This window comes from Quercus lobata, chromosome 6 (genome assembly GCF_001633185.2).
Source record: "Quercus lobata isolate SW786 chromosome 6, ValleyOak3.0 Primary Assembly, whole genome shotgun sequence".
Taxonomy (NCBI): domain Eukaryota; kingdom Viridiplantae; phylum Streptophyta; class Magnoliopsida; order Fagales; family Fagaceae; genus Quercus; species Quercus lobata.
In genome coordinates this window covers 52940451-52954553 of record NC_044909.1, presented here as the reverse complement: position 1 = coordinate 52954553, position 14103 = coordinate 52940451, and the positions used below count along the sequence as shown (strand labels likewise).

Genomic DNA, 14103 nt, shown 5'->3' with positions numbered 1-14103 from the left:
ACCCCCGATTTTAGTGACCAATAACTAAGTGTTATATCTTGTAAGCCTTCTAGGTGCAGCTAACATCGTGTCACACTTTAGGTTTTGATTTTCTTCATATATGAATATGATCCTTGAAACCATGACTAGCAAATATATCAGTCTAGTTTTAGACACAAGTTATCAATGGACTCATTCTCAAAAAGAAAAAAAAAAGTTATCAATGGCCTTCATTCAATTGCTTAGTCTTGCACAGCTTAGATTCAATTGAGAGTTGAGACTAAGCTCAAAGAAGAAAGAGGTGACAAACTATAAAACACCTTTATCACCTTAGATAGATATAATTGTTAAGATAAGGACAACGTATGTAATTAATGAAATTGAGCCCCTAGGGGAGAAATTATAAGGTCCACATGATGGACAAGTAACGTGGTCCACCATTCCACTAAAATACTCACACTTGTTTAAAATTGCTGAGTTAAAAAAAAAAAATTTTAACAGAAACTGATTACTGACTCAGCAATTTTAAACAAGTGGGAGTTTCTTAATGAAATGGTGGACAAGTGACATGGTCCACCAGATAACAGTATAATTTCTCCCCCTAGGGGGAGTCTTGAACCTAAGCTTGTGGCACTGTAAGATTACAAAAATTGTAAACACAAAAATTTGGAAAGGAAATACCTTCTTAGGCTCTTAGCCTTATATCTAAGTCTCAATACTGCAATTTGGAAACCTACAAAGTACATTATGGTAACACCAACACCAAGTCTTATTCCAGATGCACTGCATACACCTCAAAAATACAGGAAGTCTGCTCATCTGATCTGGGTAATAGGAACCAAAGAATTGGTCAACTTCTACTGTTTTCTCATCAAGTCTACCAGTATGGAATATATCTGATCTTTAACAGCATCCCTGTTACTTGTGCTCAATGTAGACATAGTTGCCCCTGGATGATTCTTCAACCTTGCAACTGCAGAAATTCAGACCCCTAGTCATGTATAAAACCAGCACAAACGCAAGAGGAGAGACAGCTATATTGCTAGAAAAAAAAATAGCAACTTTCTTTGTCATACAATGTCTGACTAATCCTTGTGTTTCAGTTTATAAAAAGAAGAGGGATGTCATTGTAGAGAGTCAAAAAGGTTTTTCAAAATATACAATAATGTTTTGCATTTCCTTAAGATTCTTGGTTCAATATTTAGAAAAGAATTATCACAAGCACCGAAAATAATGGATTTATGTGTCAGTCAAATGTACCTCCAGGTATATCACGGCCAAATTTTGGAATAGGGACAGAAGCCAAAACTGGGATGTTTGATTCTAGAACTTTTAGAACTGCGGGGAAGAAAGATGAACTGTACATCTCCATCTTACCAACTTCATCAATGATGAAGAGATCAGTATCCTCTCTGACCTAATAACAATTAACAAGTCTTTCAGCTTTTAGAGTACCACCTCTTGAAATCACGAAAAGATAAATAACCTCACATATGATAAAAAATAAATAACCATCTTTGACAAATCAGCTAACCTGCAACTCAGGTAGTGCTAGTGACTCAAATGACGCAATATCTACTCTGTACTTCCCAACATTAGGCCATCTAAGAGACTCAGGGCTGCCATTTCAAAGGATCCATTAGCTGGACATGAAATTTTGTAACAAAAATAAAAACAATTCTAGAAATCAACTAAACACAATAACTAAGAAAGATTCACATGTATGTCCAACTAAGAGAAGCATGATATAGTTCATCAGCAATGCATTCAATAGTCAGAGTTACTCAAGAAGAAAATGTCCTGACCGTTAGTGGAATTTCTAGAGAGGTAAGAGATAAAAGGAGTGTGATTAATTCAACAAAAAATCCTAAAATTCTTCTCAAGTCTTTGTTATTTTTCAAGGTTCAATATTTAACCAATAAGCTCTATCTCAAACAACACCTCCTCCCATAAGAAAGGGTAAACAATAAGATCATGGGTTCAAAATCAAAACACATTAGGTGCATGTCAAAAAACCTAAGTTCTTAAATGAAAGCAAAAATGTTCAACTCTTGAGACAGATGTGAAAATAGATATCTGACCATCCTTTCATGTAAAAGAAGTTGAATCAGTAGATAGAGTCTGCACTCATTGGTTAAAAACAGCACATTCTCTCCCTTTAACACTGACCAATCTCAAAAGAAAACATTCACCTTCCCAACAGTTTTCATTTACTTCTGCAAAGCATAAACACCATTTAGAAACTAGAATAATGTAATCGTGTGAGCAATACTCCACACCTCTCAAACTGAAGCTGTACTGGTATGCGAACTGAAATCGGTAATATACAAAATGACAATACTAAAGATCCCAAATTAGAATAATGGTCTTCACTTCCCTCCCCCAACTCCCCCAACAAAAATTTAACATATGGGTCTTTTTATATAGCATTTAACACAATAGTAACCTTAGGTAGAGTATAGTGTATAACAAATATTTAGTCCAACCAATTCATACCATAAATGAATTTCATGCTAATACCAGCTATAAAGTCCATATAAATCTCAAATCTAGTAACAAAGCAATAAACCCAATTCATACTGAATTCATAGAAATAAGCAAAGACCCAATTACATTTTATCACATTCAGACCCAAAAACATAATTTAGAAGCAAAAAGGAGAGAGGTTTTTTTACGTGCCTTGAAATAGTGGTGGAGGCAAGTGGACCTCTGCGACCGTCTAAAGTGACAACCTCAAACCCGACTCTCTCGCTTCCTTGTCTGATTTCACCTACAAAATCACCGTTGCTATCATCATCATTATACATAAAGTTCATATAACTTTAATAGAGAGAATGGGATAGAGAGCATACGAGTGTAAAATCCTTGAACCTTTAAGTTGGGGTTAGAGGCTTTGAGGGTTTCAAAAACTCTCATGATCAGTGTGGTTTTACCCACACCCTGCAAGAATAAACATAAAAACCACATATGGGGCTGAGCTAAACAAATTGAAACTTCCAATATTAAAGAAGAAGAAGAATGGAAATTCTTACAGGAGGACCGGTGACGAGGAAGCATTTGCCGGGCCCTGCCATTTCTCTGCTTTGTTTATGTTTAGCAAAAGACCACCGGGTTTTGTTTGAACTTTGAAGTTTTTGACAAAATTTGCAAAATACTTTTTTTTTTAATATTAATTATTTTAATTGATGATACTTCTTTGTTTTTTTACATGAGTTTGGTACAATTTTGAAGTTATTTGGGGGATATAATCTTTTCTTTAAAATCATGCTTCAACACATAAAATCGTGTTTTAGGAACACAATTCAAGTTAATTTAGTTGAATTTTAAGTACAACATGATTTCAAGTTTTCAACACGTACATATTTCCAAAACAAGATCTTAGAAAAAAATGATAAATTCTCAAATGGTTTCAAAACAGTGTCGATTTGAAATCATTATTAAAATAAAATTGTTTTATAGAAAGTTATTTGTAAGGGCCAGATTTGTTGTTCAGTTCATGATGAATGGACTTAGGCTCAAAAAAGTCCAAAATCATGAATTTGTAGAGAGTTGGTCAAAAAACTAGACCCTAATGAATTGGACAACGGCTAATATGGAATTAAATGACAATCATGCATAAATAAGAAGTACTGATATGAATGAACTTCTTGTCCGAGAATGCAAGTGTTCATATAAATCAACTAAATAGAGTACAAGTGCAATTTTGATTACTACAGTATTCTTTCTCTTTCTTTTTTCCATCTCTTTCCTCTGGGATCTCTACTCTCATTTATACTACATCTCTCCCTTCATCTTTACCCTACACGTGGACAGTTAATGGTTTATACTGATACTTGTCCCATCAACCTTCTCTAGAAGTCTTTGGGAGATGATTATAAGGCTGAAAAAGTACTGTTCAGAGATCACTTCCTCATTAATACGGCTAGGGAGTTAGCTACAGAGCATTCAATGCGGTGGTAGCAGCTTTCCCTTAGATATTTTGGGGTTCCCCTCCTTCTTATACGTTTATGGTACACATCCCTATCACTAAAACTTCCTGGAAAGTCACTTTGATCATGAGAATCTATATCTAATCTATGTTTAGTTTGTCTAAGGAGATATTCCTCCCCGCACTACTTTCCCATTTGTATCTTACTCAATAAGTCCTGAGTCTAAACCATTCATTACCATTCGTTCGTCCTCAGACTACTCACGCTCTCAACCAATGCCCAATATATAAATTTGGGCCTTTACCCCTACAATAGTCCCTCAAAACTCCAGTTTTTTCCCTCTTATCCGATGAGAAAAGGTGGGGTTTTAATCTCACAAGAACTAAAATCATTTATTCTACCCAAAACTTAAATAATTTGAGGACTTTAACTTGCTCAAAGCTAGCCATCCAAGGGGCTGGATATAATCTTGAATCTGTTTTGACACTTAGTGAAAAACCAAAGCATATGGTCCAAGGAGCCAGGTATGTCTAAGGTTCAATTTAACCACTTAGAAAGATGTCACAATGTGTTAATTTCCCCAAAGCATGTAATCCAAGGAGCCAGACATGTCTAAAGTTCTGTTCAACTACTTATAAAGATGTCACGGTGTGTTAATTTCCTCAAAGCATGTGGTCCGAGGAGTCAGGCATGTCTGAGGTTTTGTTCAACCACTTATAAAGATGCCCTTGAGTTCTCTCATCTCTTGCTTCTAGCTCGTCCTTCACTTAGCCAACAACTAATCTTGAGTCCGAGAACATCTTTACTGCTTTTTCCCCATTCTTTGAACCATGGACATTCCTTCCAGCAAAGTTTCATATTCAGCCTCATTATTTGTAACTGAGAAGCCCAGTCTTAGTGACTTTTCAACAGTGATTTGTTCAGGAGAAACCAGAACTAGCCCCACTCCGGAGCCCCTTTAATTTGCTGCACCGTCAACATACACCTTCCAAAATAAAGGTTCTTGCAGGGAGATTGTGCCAACTGATTTTCAATCTATGCTCTGTGTCACTGCCACTTCCTCTAATGGAGGCACAGCGAACCAGATCCGCAATGACCTAGCCCTTGACAGAGGTACGAGGCATGTACTTAATGTCAAAAGCCCCTAGAATTGTGCTCCATTTAGCAATCCTCCCCGTGCAATTGAGGTTGACTCCTATCAGTATGTGTGGTATGCACAAGTCCCTCACGGTTACCTCTCTACCCAAGGTTAACAAAATGATTGCCATGTTGGGATCCAAAGACTCTGTCTGGTGTGGATTTGATCCTACCATAGTTAAGCGTTGCATTCACTATTACACAAGTTCTTCCCATAGACGTTGAACAGTACTTTTTCAGCCTTATAACCATCCCCCAAAGAATTCTAGAGGAGGCTAATGGGACAAGTATCAGTATAAACCATCAATTGTCCACGTGTAGGGTAAAGATGAAGGGAGAGATGTAGTATAAATGAGAGTAGAGATCCCAGAGGAAGGTGATGGAAAAAAGAGAGAGAAAGAACACCATAGCAATCAAAATTGCACTTGTACTCTGTTTAGTTGATTTATATGAACACTTGCCTCCTCGGACAAAAAGTTCATTCATATCAATACTTCTTATTTGTGCATGATTGTCATCCAATTCCATATTAGCCGTTATTCAATTCATTAGGGCCTAGTTCTTTGACCCACTCTTTACAAATTCATTGTTTTGGGCTTTTTGAACCTAAGTCCATTCATCCTGAACTGAGCCATAAATCTACTCCTTACATTATTTATAAATATTTATTTATATCACATGTGTTGTAATTTATGTGTATAATTTTTTTTTTTTTTTAATTTTTAGAATCTATATGTGTATAAGTTAAAAGTCGACAAACAAAAGTACAGTATATAATACTGGAGTTAAACTTGTAAAGTTTTTTGTCATCAAATAAGAAACTTATATTTGAATCTTAGCTACATCAAAAACAAATTAGTGTTTTGTTTTAATGATAAAAAGCAATCAACATGAAGCATGTATCATAATTACGTAAAGAAAATCGCTTTAAAAAACTATACATCAACTGATGAACTAATGGAACAAAGTTAACTCAAATGCATTAATAGTACCAATAATTAATAAAATCCCAAACAGGATGCGATTGTAGATTGTCAAACAATTCAACTTGCACTAGAATCTTTAAGTAGTGCGTTTGGGGTAGGATCTAAATTTAATGATTTATACTTTATCTTTTTGAAATTTACTTTTCTTTTTTGTAAGTTTTTGAAATTTACATGATATCATAAATTATCATTGTTATATGTTGGAACACATCATTACTGCTGATGATTTTTCACTTTATTATTATTATTATTTTTTTATAAAAAGAATCTTATGGTTTTTTTTATTTAACTTACAATCCAATTTGAAATACTATCTTATCAATCCTACATAAGATCTCAATTTTAAAACCATGCCAATACTACATATCTAATTAGAAAATAATAACTTAAGGTTGAAAACTGCGGATAATGTTTTGTTTTACTTTACTCTTAAGTATTTACTTCTCTTTCCAATGAGCTTGTGAATAATGTTATACCAAACAAAAACAAAACATAAAAATAAAAATAAAAACCATTTTTACAACTTGTTAAGCAGATAAATAATAATTAGAATAATATAATTTTTTACATGAACCTACTATAGACACTATTTTTATTATAGGACAAAACTTAGATACAGTACTTTAAGTGTTGGTCTTTAGGTTCACTTTTAAAATTCAACCATATGTCTACTTAACTAAAAAATACACTTCTATCCCATAACAAAAAATTCACATAGCAGAATTTTAAGAGAGGAACCTAAAAAATAGTACCTAAATACTATATTTAAGTCTTGCCCTTTATTTTGCCATTTATTCTATAAAAAAAAAAAAAAAAGTCTTACCCTTTATTATACACTAATCGTAACAAATAATGTCAGCATGTAAAAATTGTCACTAAATTAATTCATAATTTAGTAATGCTTATTGCCTAATTTAAAAGAGAGATTTAGAGTTCAATTCACTATCGGTGGAAGACTTATAGAAATAGGGATTCTTCTATAACATGTTTTTGAAAAAAAAAAATTAAATGCGTATAGTCACGTATAAGTTATAACCATAAAAGATAAAAATATAAACTTGCATGGTCATTTTGGCTACACGACAAACTCGACAATCTTTATGTATGGATTAGTTCGGCACAACTTTGGCAGCATTGATGTATGGGCTGCGGAGTATTGGACAGGTTTAGTTGATATTTGGTGATGATGACCGGCTTGGGGACCGGGGGTTTTGTGTAGCCATGCACGCGAGAATGGTGGGGGTAGTGTGGTAATGGGATAGTGGGTTTCGGAATCAAATATGCTAGACGTGGTACGCGTATGTTTAGTGGGTTTTCGCCATAAAAAATTAATATATATTTATATATATATATATATATATATATTCATGATTCGTCTCAGCCTCTCAGGTTTTTTTGATTCGTCTCAGTTAAGTAAATAAAAAAAATAAAAAATAAAGATCACACCGTAGCATGATGCATGTACTTTATTCCATCCTCAAAAAATAATGTTTGTTTCACGATAGGATATTATACATTATTTGGACTGCATGATTCATCTTCGATGACCCTTGAGAGTAACACCATCCTTCATGTTATGACTTCATTAGTGAAAAGTGAAAACAATACTAAAAATAGAAGGGATTTCAAAAATATTCCGACTATTCTTATCCTCGCTCAAACTTTCCTCCATATATATTATCATCATTCATCCCCTAGCAAATTATATAAGACACCTAACCTTTCAACGAATAAATTATTAAAATGCCGAACCACAATATTATTTTCACTATCACGTTTTAGTCTACCCATAAAAACGATAAAAGCCAACTTTTTATTATTATTTATAAAAGATAGAAATTTTAGCTTAATCAAAATGTATATAAACGTTCAGAAGACTTGAACCACAACTTTTCTCTCTACATCCCATAAACACTTATATTTGTAGAGTGTGCAATGGTATTTCTTAACTTCTAATTTACATTTGTATCTAACCTCAATCCTTCGTTGCACTTCCACTTGATTTATAGTTTTTGTATGTAATGCACCCTTTCCCCCCAAAAAGAGGTGGAAATGGAATTTATGCCAATTGAAAGTTAAAATCAAAAAACACATTGCCAGACCGAATTTAACAAATATCGTTACGTTCCAGTACGTTGACCGAATCAAGTTCCGAATAGATTAATCCATCCTTACTCATTACTATTCACTAAAGCCAAAAGGAGTTGGGGGAGGAACCATTTGACATTTCCTAACAAACTGAACAAAATATTAGATGAACCAATTACCACAGGAAACGAGACGAAAGATTTTATATACTGAAGATGGAAGAAACGATAAACCAATACTTTCAGGGCTAAATTCATACGAAATCATTGGGCAAAAGTTTACCAACAGAGATCCACCATGATAATTCTAACGAGAGAGGGCCCTCCTGGGGCAGGGAGAAGAGAGCACAAGTCAAACCAATCAACATCAGCCACAACAAAAGGGACGTTGAGCAGTATCAAAAAGTTATAACTACTCCATACAAAACGAATTCAGCTAAAAAAAGGTCCATATCCAAAAGTCAACATCTCAAAAGTATAAACATTCCCATAGAGCAATAATAATGCCCCAAAGTTTTACCGCACCAGAAAAGTTTCCAATCGAGGCCAACCCCCCCCCCCCCTCAAGACTTTAATTCCTCAAGGTAATTCAGTGAACCAAAATTGCACACTACTCTATAAGACAAATTAAAAGCGAGAAATGAAAAGCAATGAACAAAGAAGCATCAGGCAAATGTCAAACTAAATGATTGAGCATTGAAAATATTAGGTACAGAACCATATTGGAATTCAGGCAGAGCCTGAAAACAATCCCCATTTTTTTTTCCTCTAATTCTAATTCCTTCCTACCATTAAAGCAAAATAAAAAGGCAGCTATTTATCGAAGACAAAAGAGAGTCAAATTTGAAATGCAAAGTCCTAAGCAACAATAACTACTACACCAATGGCTCTCTTCCCTCCATGCAAGTCAATCTACTCATCATCATCTTCATCCTACATACACAAACAAACAAACAAACACAGTCAGTTTCAAAAAATATACATAAACTGTCAAAATTGAACTTTGAAGAATGAAATTCAAATATCGAAATCAACCTCGCCGCTCTCGTCCTCTTCATCCTCATCATCGTGCACTTCAGACTTGGACTTGTCGGACTCTTCCTCATCGTTTCCATTTCCACCCTCAGCCTATTAAATCACAATTGAATAATTATTTCACAATAAAAATGAACTAATTCCAATGATTAATTAACAAAATCACAAGCTATAATTACCAATTTCTTATTGTAAGCCTGCATGGTCTTATTGTACTCAGTCTTCCTCTTCTCTGCCTTAGCCACATAGGGAGCTTTGTCCTAAAATTCGACGAATAAACATTCAAAATATTTTCAAATAGAATAACAAATATTCGATTATTTCTACGAATTTGAACCAGAAAATAATCACTGATTATGAAAATACTCACAGATTCAGACATCGATTTCCATTTCTCACCACCAGCTTTACCGACCTAAATCATTCACAAAAATTTACAAAAATTATAAGTACTCGCAGAAATCGAATAAGCATGTAAAAACGAAAACGAAAGCGAAAGAAACACTTTTAGATCTGAAGGTGTTCGATTATTTACCGCAGACACGGCCTTGTTATTTGGATGCTCTTTCGCGTACTGCTTCCTAAACTCCTCCCTTTATTTATTCATTTTATAACAAAAAGCAACAATGATTTTCAATTAAAAAACTCAAAAAAGTCAACAAAATAAAAAAAACAAAAAATAAAACTGAGAAAATTATGGATCTGCGAAAAAATTTTGTACGAGATTGAAAATTCATACATGAAAACGAAGAAAGCACTAGCAGGCCTCTTTGGCTTGTTTGGATCCTTCGCAGCTTTCTTCGATTGTTTCTTTCCCGCCGCTGCAGCACCTTTACTCTTCAGCCTGAAATCAACCAAAAAAACCGTACATACACCAGTGAGTTAAACTACAACAGATCTGAGATCTAACTCGGTACCATCAAAGACGGAGAAAAACTCACCTGCTGTCAGTTCTTCTGGTATCAGCCTTTGCCTTACCACCTTTCATGGCGAAACTCTGCAAAAAAACGACGAAAAACGATGAGAATCGGTAGCGGAACGATGAGAATCGGCGCGACTCGGTCCGAGTCAAAGAAGTTTACCTCTAGGGTTAGGGTTTTCGGCGCAGAGAGAAAGCGAGAGAGAGAGAGAGTTTTGGAGATAGAGATAATAGAGAGAGATATGTGCTTTTGCTTTGTTGGAGTGGTGAGGGATAAGAAGGCCTTTGTGAAAGGGTATGCTATGCCCAAAAATTAAAAATAAACGCTAACGAAAATTAAAATTGAATCGCGAAAAAATTGAAGTCCGGGTTTAGGCGGGATTTCAAAAATGTTTCGCCACGTCATCGATCCGTGTGATCTTACACTATTCGCTCTCAGGCTCTTCTCATTTGTGTTTCCTTGTGTGTTTCTTCGTAAACTTGCTGCGGAGTGGACACGTGGCCCAGTATTCGGTGGCACACGCTCGGGGAGGGATAAAAATGTACACAAATTATTTGGTGCGTGCTGGGTTGTTTAGGTGAAATGACCAATATAGCCTTCAAGGCTGGGTAGTTGGAGCTTTATCAAAAGGTCCAATATAAAAATATGCGTCTCACGATTCACGCTAGCTACTGATGTCGATTTTGCGGATATTATTTCCTTGAAGGGTATATATGTAAAACCGTAGTCTTGATATTTTAGACCAGGCTGTTGATGATGCATGTTACAGGGCAAATCACACTTTTTTGACACTTTCTTCTCAAAATCCAACGGATTACACTAATGAGCTTTTGAAATGCCTATTACCCTTCAAAGACACGGATTTTTTTTTTTCTGTTGATAATTTTGTTTCAAAGACATGGGATAATAGGAAAGTATACTATTTTGTAGGTATTTTAAGTAGAGTTAGAGATATATTTTTATTAGATTGTTCTTAAGTGTTTTTTCTTCTTAAACATAAGATTTAGGGGTATTTCTAAACCACATAAAAATTCAATCCAAAAAAAAGAATCCTCTTATAAATAGTGCCGATAACTCTATTTTAATTTCTCCTATCATTTATTTTCAGTATTTTGTTATTAAATTCTGACAACAAATCTAAGCACGTGCACCAAAAGTGATGCGGTCTAAGTTAGACTATAATACATTAAATCGAAATAATGAATTATCGCTTTCTTCATAAGGAATCCCCAATTTAAAACCCTAGACACCAAATTCTCTCAAATTCTCTGCGACACTCCAAAACACTGTGATTTTGCATTTCTATATGTTACTTGAGACAGTGGAATGTTTTTTTGGTAAATTTGATAGTGTAACGACTCCACCCTAACTGTATAGATATTGTCCGCTTTGGGACCCATACCCCTCATGGTTTTGTTCTCCCCCAAAGCACATAGCAATGGGGGAAAAGGCCTCTACACATTGAAGGGAGGTTATTTCTTATAAACACATTCTCATGTGCTTCCCTAAACGATGTGTGATTCCATGGAATGCAAGACCTCATTTTTTGGTCACTACAATCCACCCCCCTTACGGGCACACACGACCTCGTGTGTGGGGCCCACACTTCCAGCTAGGGCATGGCTCTAATACCATCTGTAACGACCCCACCCGACATGTGTAGATATTGCCCGCTTTGGGGCCTCATACCCTTTACGGTTTTGTTCTCCCCCAAAGCACACAGCAGTGGGGTGGGGTCGTTAAATATGGTATCAGAGCTGACCCGGTAATCCCGTGTGGGTTCAAAGATATTACCTCACAAAGTGGGCCCTAAAGAGGACGTTAGGGATTTAAGTAGGGGATACTGTAATGCCCCAATTTGATTGATTGTGTGATGTATATGGGTGTGTAATGAGTCCCACATCGGGTAATTACTAGGTAGATCTAGGCTTTATTAACAACTACAATGAGCCTCAATTGTGACTAGTCCTTTTGAAGTATAGCGCAAATGTGGTTAGCGCTCTTTTCCCCCACTACTATGTGCTTTGGGGGAGAACAAAACCGTGGGGATATGAGACCCCAAAGCGAAAAATATCTACATAAGTGGGGTGGGGTCGTTACAGATAGTTTTCCTCCGTCCTCCATCCTTATCCCTGATACTGAACCCAGAAAGTAGTTATAGACCTCCTTCTGTAATCCTCAGCCTTGACACTAAACCCAGAAAACTTCATTACGTGCTCTGCTCCTCAATCAGATCGATGGTGGTCGATAATATGAGGAATCAGACAGCATAGCTCGCTGCATTGACCACTGGAGGTTTCACATTCACCGTTGCTTTTACCCCTTCATCGCTCATAGAGTTCCGATCACCGTCACTCTTACCCCTTCGTTTACGAGGTGTTTAGCTCGAAGGAAAATTACCAAGAGTAGTGTATGAATTTTTCCCTCATCTTTTCTGAAATTTTAGGCAAAAAATGAGTGTATTTTTCTGGGGATGTCATGGTATTCAATAGAGTTTATTTCTTTATTGTCGTTGTTGTTTCTATGTCTATGTTGATAGGTGAAATGAGGAATGGATACTAGTATACATGGTTTTTTTTTTTGTTTTTTTTTTATGTGGTATTGGTTTCAAATTGTAATGATTCGATTGGGATTTCATGTTGAGTATTGGGTGGAGATTGGAATTTGCCATGTGGGTGTTGTTGCTGAGGAAATAAAAGGGTGAGACTATGGCAAAGGAATTAAGTTGATTATTGAGTTGAATTTCACTACTTGTTTTGTGTCAATCAGGTTTGTAGTTTGATGAGTTAATTGCACTGTAGATTCTAGTTTGTAAATTTACCATGGAAGCTCTTGACTATGTTCTTCAATTTGGTATTGGTTCCAACTTTTAAGCATTTCTTTGAACCTTCAAGCATTTGATTGAACTCTTCATTTTTGTTGTTATACGTTTGAAGCATACTTAATTTATCTATGTCGAAGAATAGAGGACGCCAAATGAAGAAATCGACCAATACCAAACTTCTCATTCAGATGGAGTCTTAGACTAGAATGGGAGGGAGTAGAGCAGTGGGTTTGGGAGCTAAAGAAAAAGAAAATGAAGTGTGATGTATAGAAAAAATGTTGGTTGGTTTGAAAATAAATTATGACCGTTGGTGGGGAGCAAAGCTTGAACTGTGACGTGATAACACTATAACTGTGGGTCCCATTCTGTGAGGGAAATTACCATTTTGCTACCATAACTCTGTTTTTATAACTCAAAAACAAGTTTTTTTTTTTTTTTTTTTCACTCATAACTTAATTTGTTGAGATATGAGTGATGGAAACAAAAAGTGGAAACTGATCCAAATAAGAGGTGTATGGGACCCATAGTTTTTGAGTGATGAGCGATGAAAATAGAGTGATGAGTGATTGAAAACACTAAATCCAAACAAGGCCTAAGAGTTGAGGGGTAACTTTAAGGTCGGGCCACTGTTGTCGCCAACGATGGCGATGGCAAGTGGTGATGACCATAGAAGGAGGTGGGCTCAGGGAGGAAAGGTACATGGTGGATGGATCAGATTGACCTTGGTTATGTTATAGAACGTTTCTAAAAGAAAATGAATATTCTTTGATTTGGATAGATGAACCAAACAATACCCATTTTCAAGGCCAAACAACACGGACACTAAACCAATACAAAAGATGCCTAAATTCCTAATCCAGCATGTCTATATAGCTAAATACACATAACAAAGATAGAGACAACAAAATCACAACTGCAAAGATTTTTAATCTCCATTACTAATCTTTACTCTAGCTTCTTCATCTCAATTCATTTAAAAATTTTAGTTCTCTAATTCTTATTTGGCCTAAAACAAAAAACAAAAAAACACAGAAGTAATTAGAACTAGCTAGTTTAACATTAATGAACAAAAAACATAAAACATAAGGAATAAGATTAAAATATGTTTAATCTCAAGGGATTGACTAAGTGGTTGTTAAAACCTCATGATATCCATGAGATATTGGGTTTAAAATCTCTTACCAGTATCTTGGGGTCACTCCCAAA

The 14103-nt window shown here is 35.5% G+C and overlaps 2 protein-coding genes across 2 annotated transcripts; both read right to left on the bottom strand.

Annotated features, from left to right (window-relative positions):
- Positions 1–289: 289 nt before the first annotated feature.
- On the bottom strand, positions 290–3126 carry LOC115994969 (cancer-related nucleoside-triphosphatase). Its single transcript, XM_031119330.1, has 6 exons — positions 3012–3126; positions 2832–2919; positions 2659–2749; positions 1514–1598; positions 1240–1396; positions 290–952 (listed from the first exon to the last, which is right to left on the bottom strand). Exons 1-6 carry the CDS (start codon positions 3051–3053, stop codon positions 837–839), a joined length of 579 nt encoding a protein of 192 aa, XP_030975190.1. The 5' UTR covers positions 3054–3126; the 3' UTR covers positions 290–836.
- A 5657-nt stretch (positions 3127–8783) lies between these two features.
- On the bottom strand, positions 8784–10377 carry LOC115950965 (HMG1/2-like protein). Its single transcript, XM_031068254.1, has 8 exons — positions 10236–10377; positions 10095–10150; positions 9893–9997; positions 9689–9746; positions 9524–9568; positions 9333–9413; positions 9154–9246; positions 8784–9051 (listed from the first exon to the last, which is right to left on the bottom strand). Exons 2-8 carry the CDS (start codon positions 10139–10141, stop codon positions 9031–9033), a joined length of 450 nt encoding a protein of 149 aa, XP_030924114.1. The 5' UTR covers positions 10142–10150; positions 10236–10377; the 3' UTR covers positions 8784–9030.
- Between the last annotated feature and the right edge of the window lie 3726 nt (positions 10378–14103).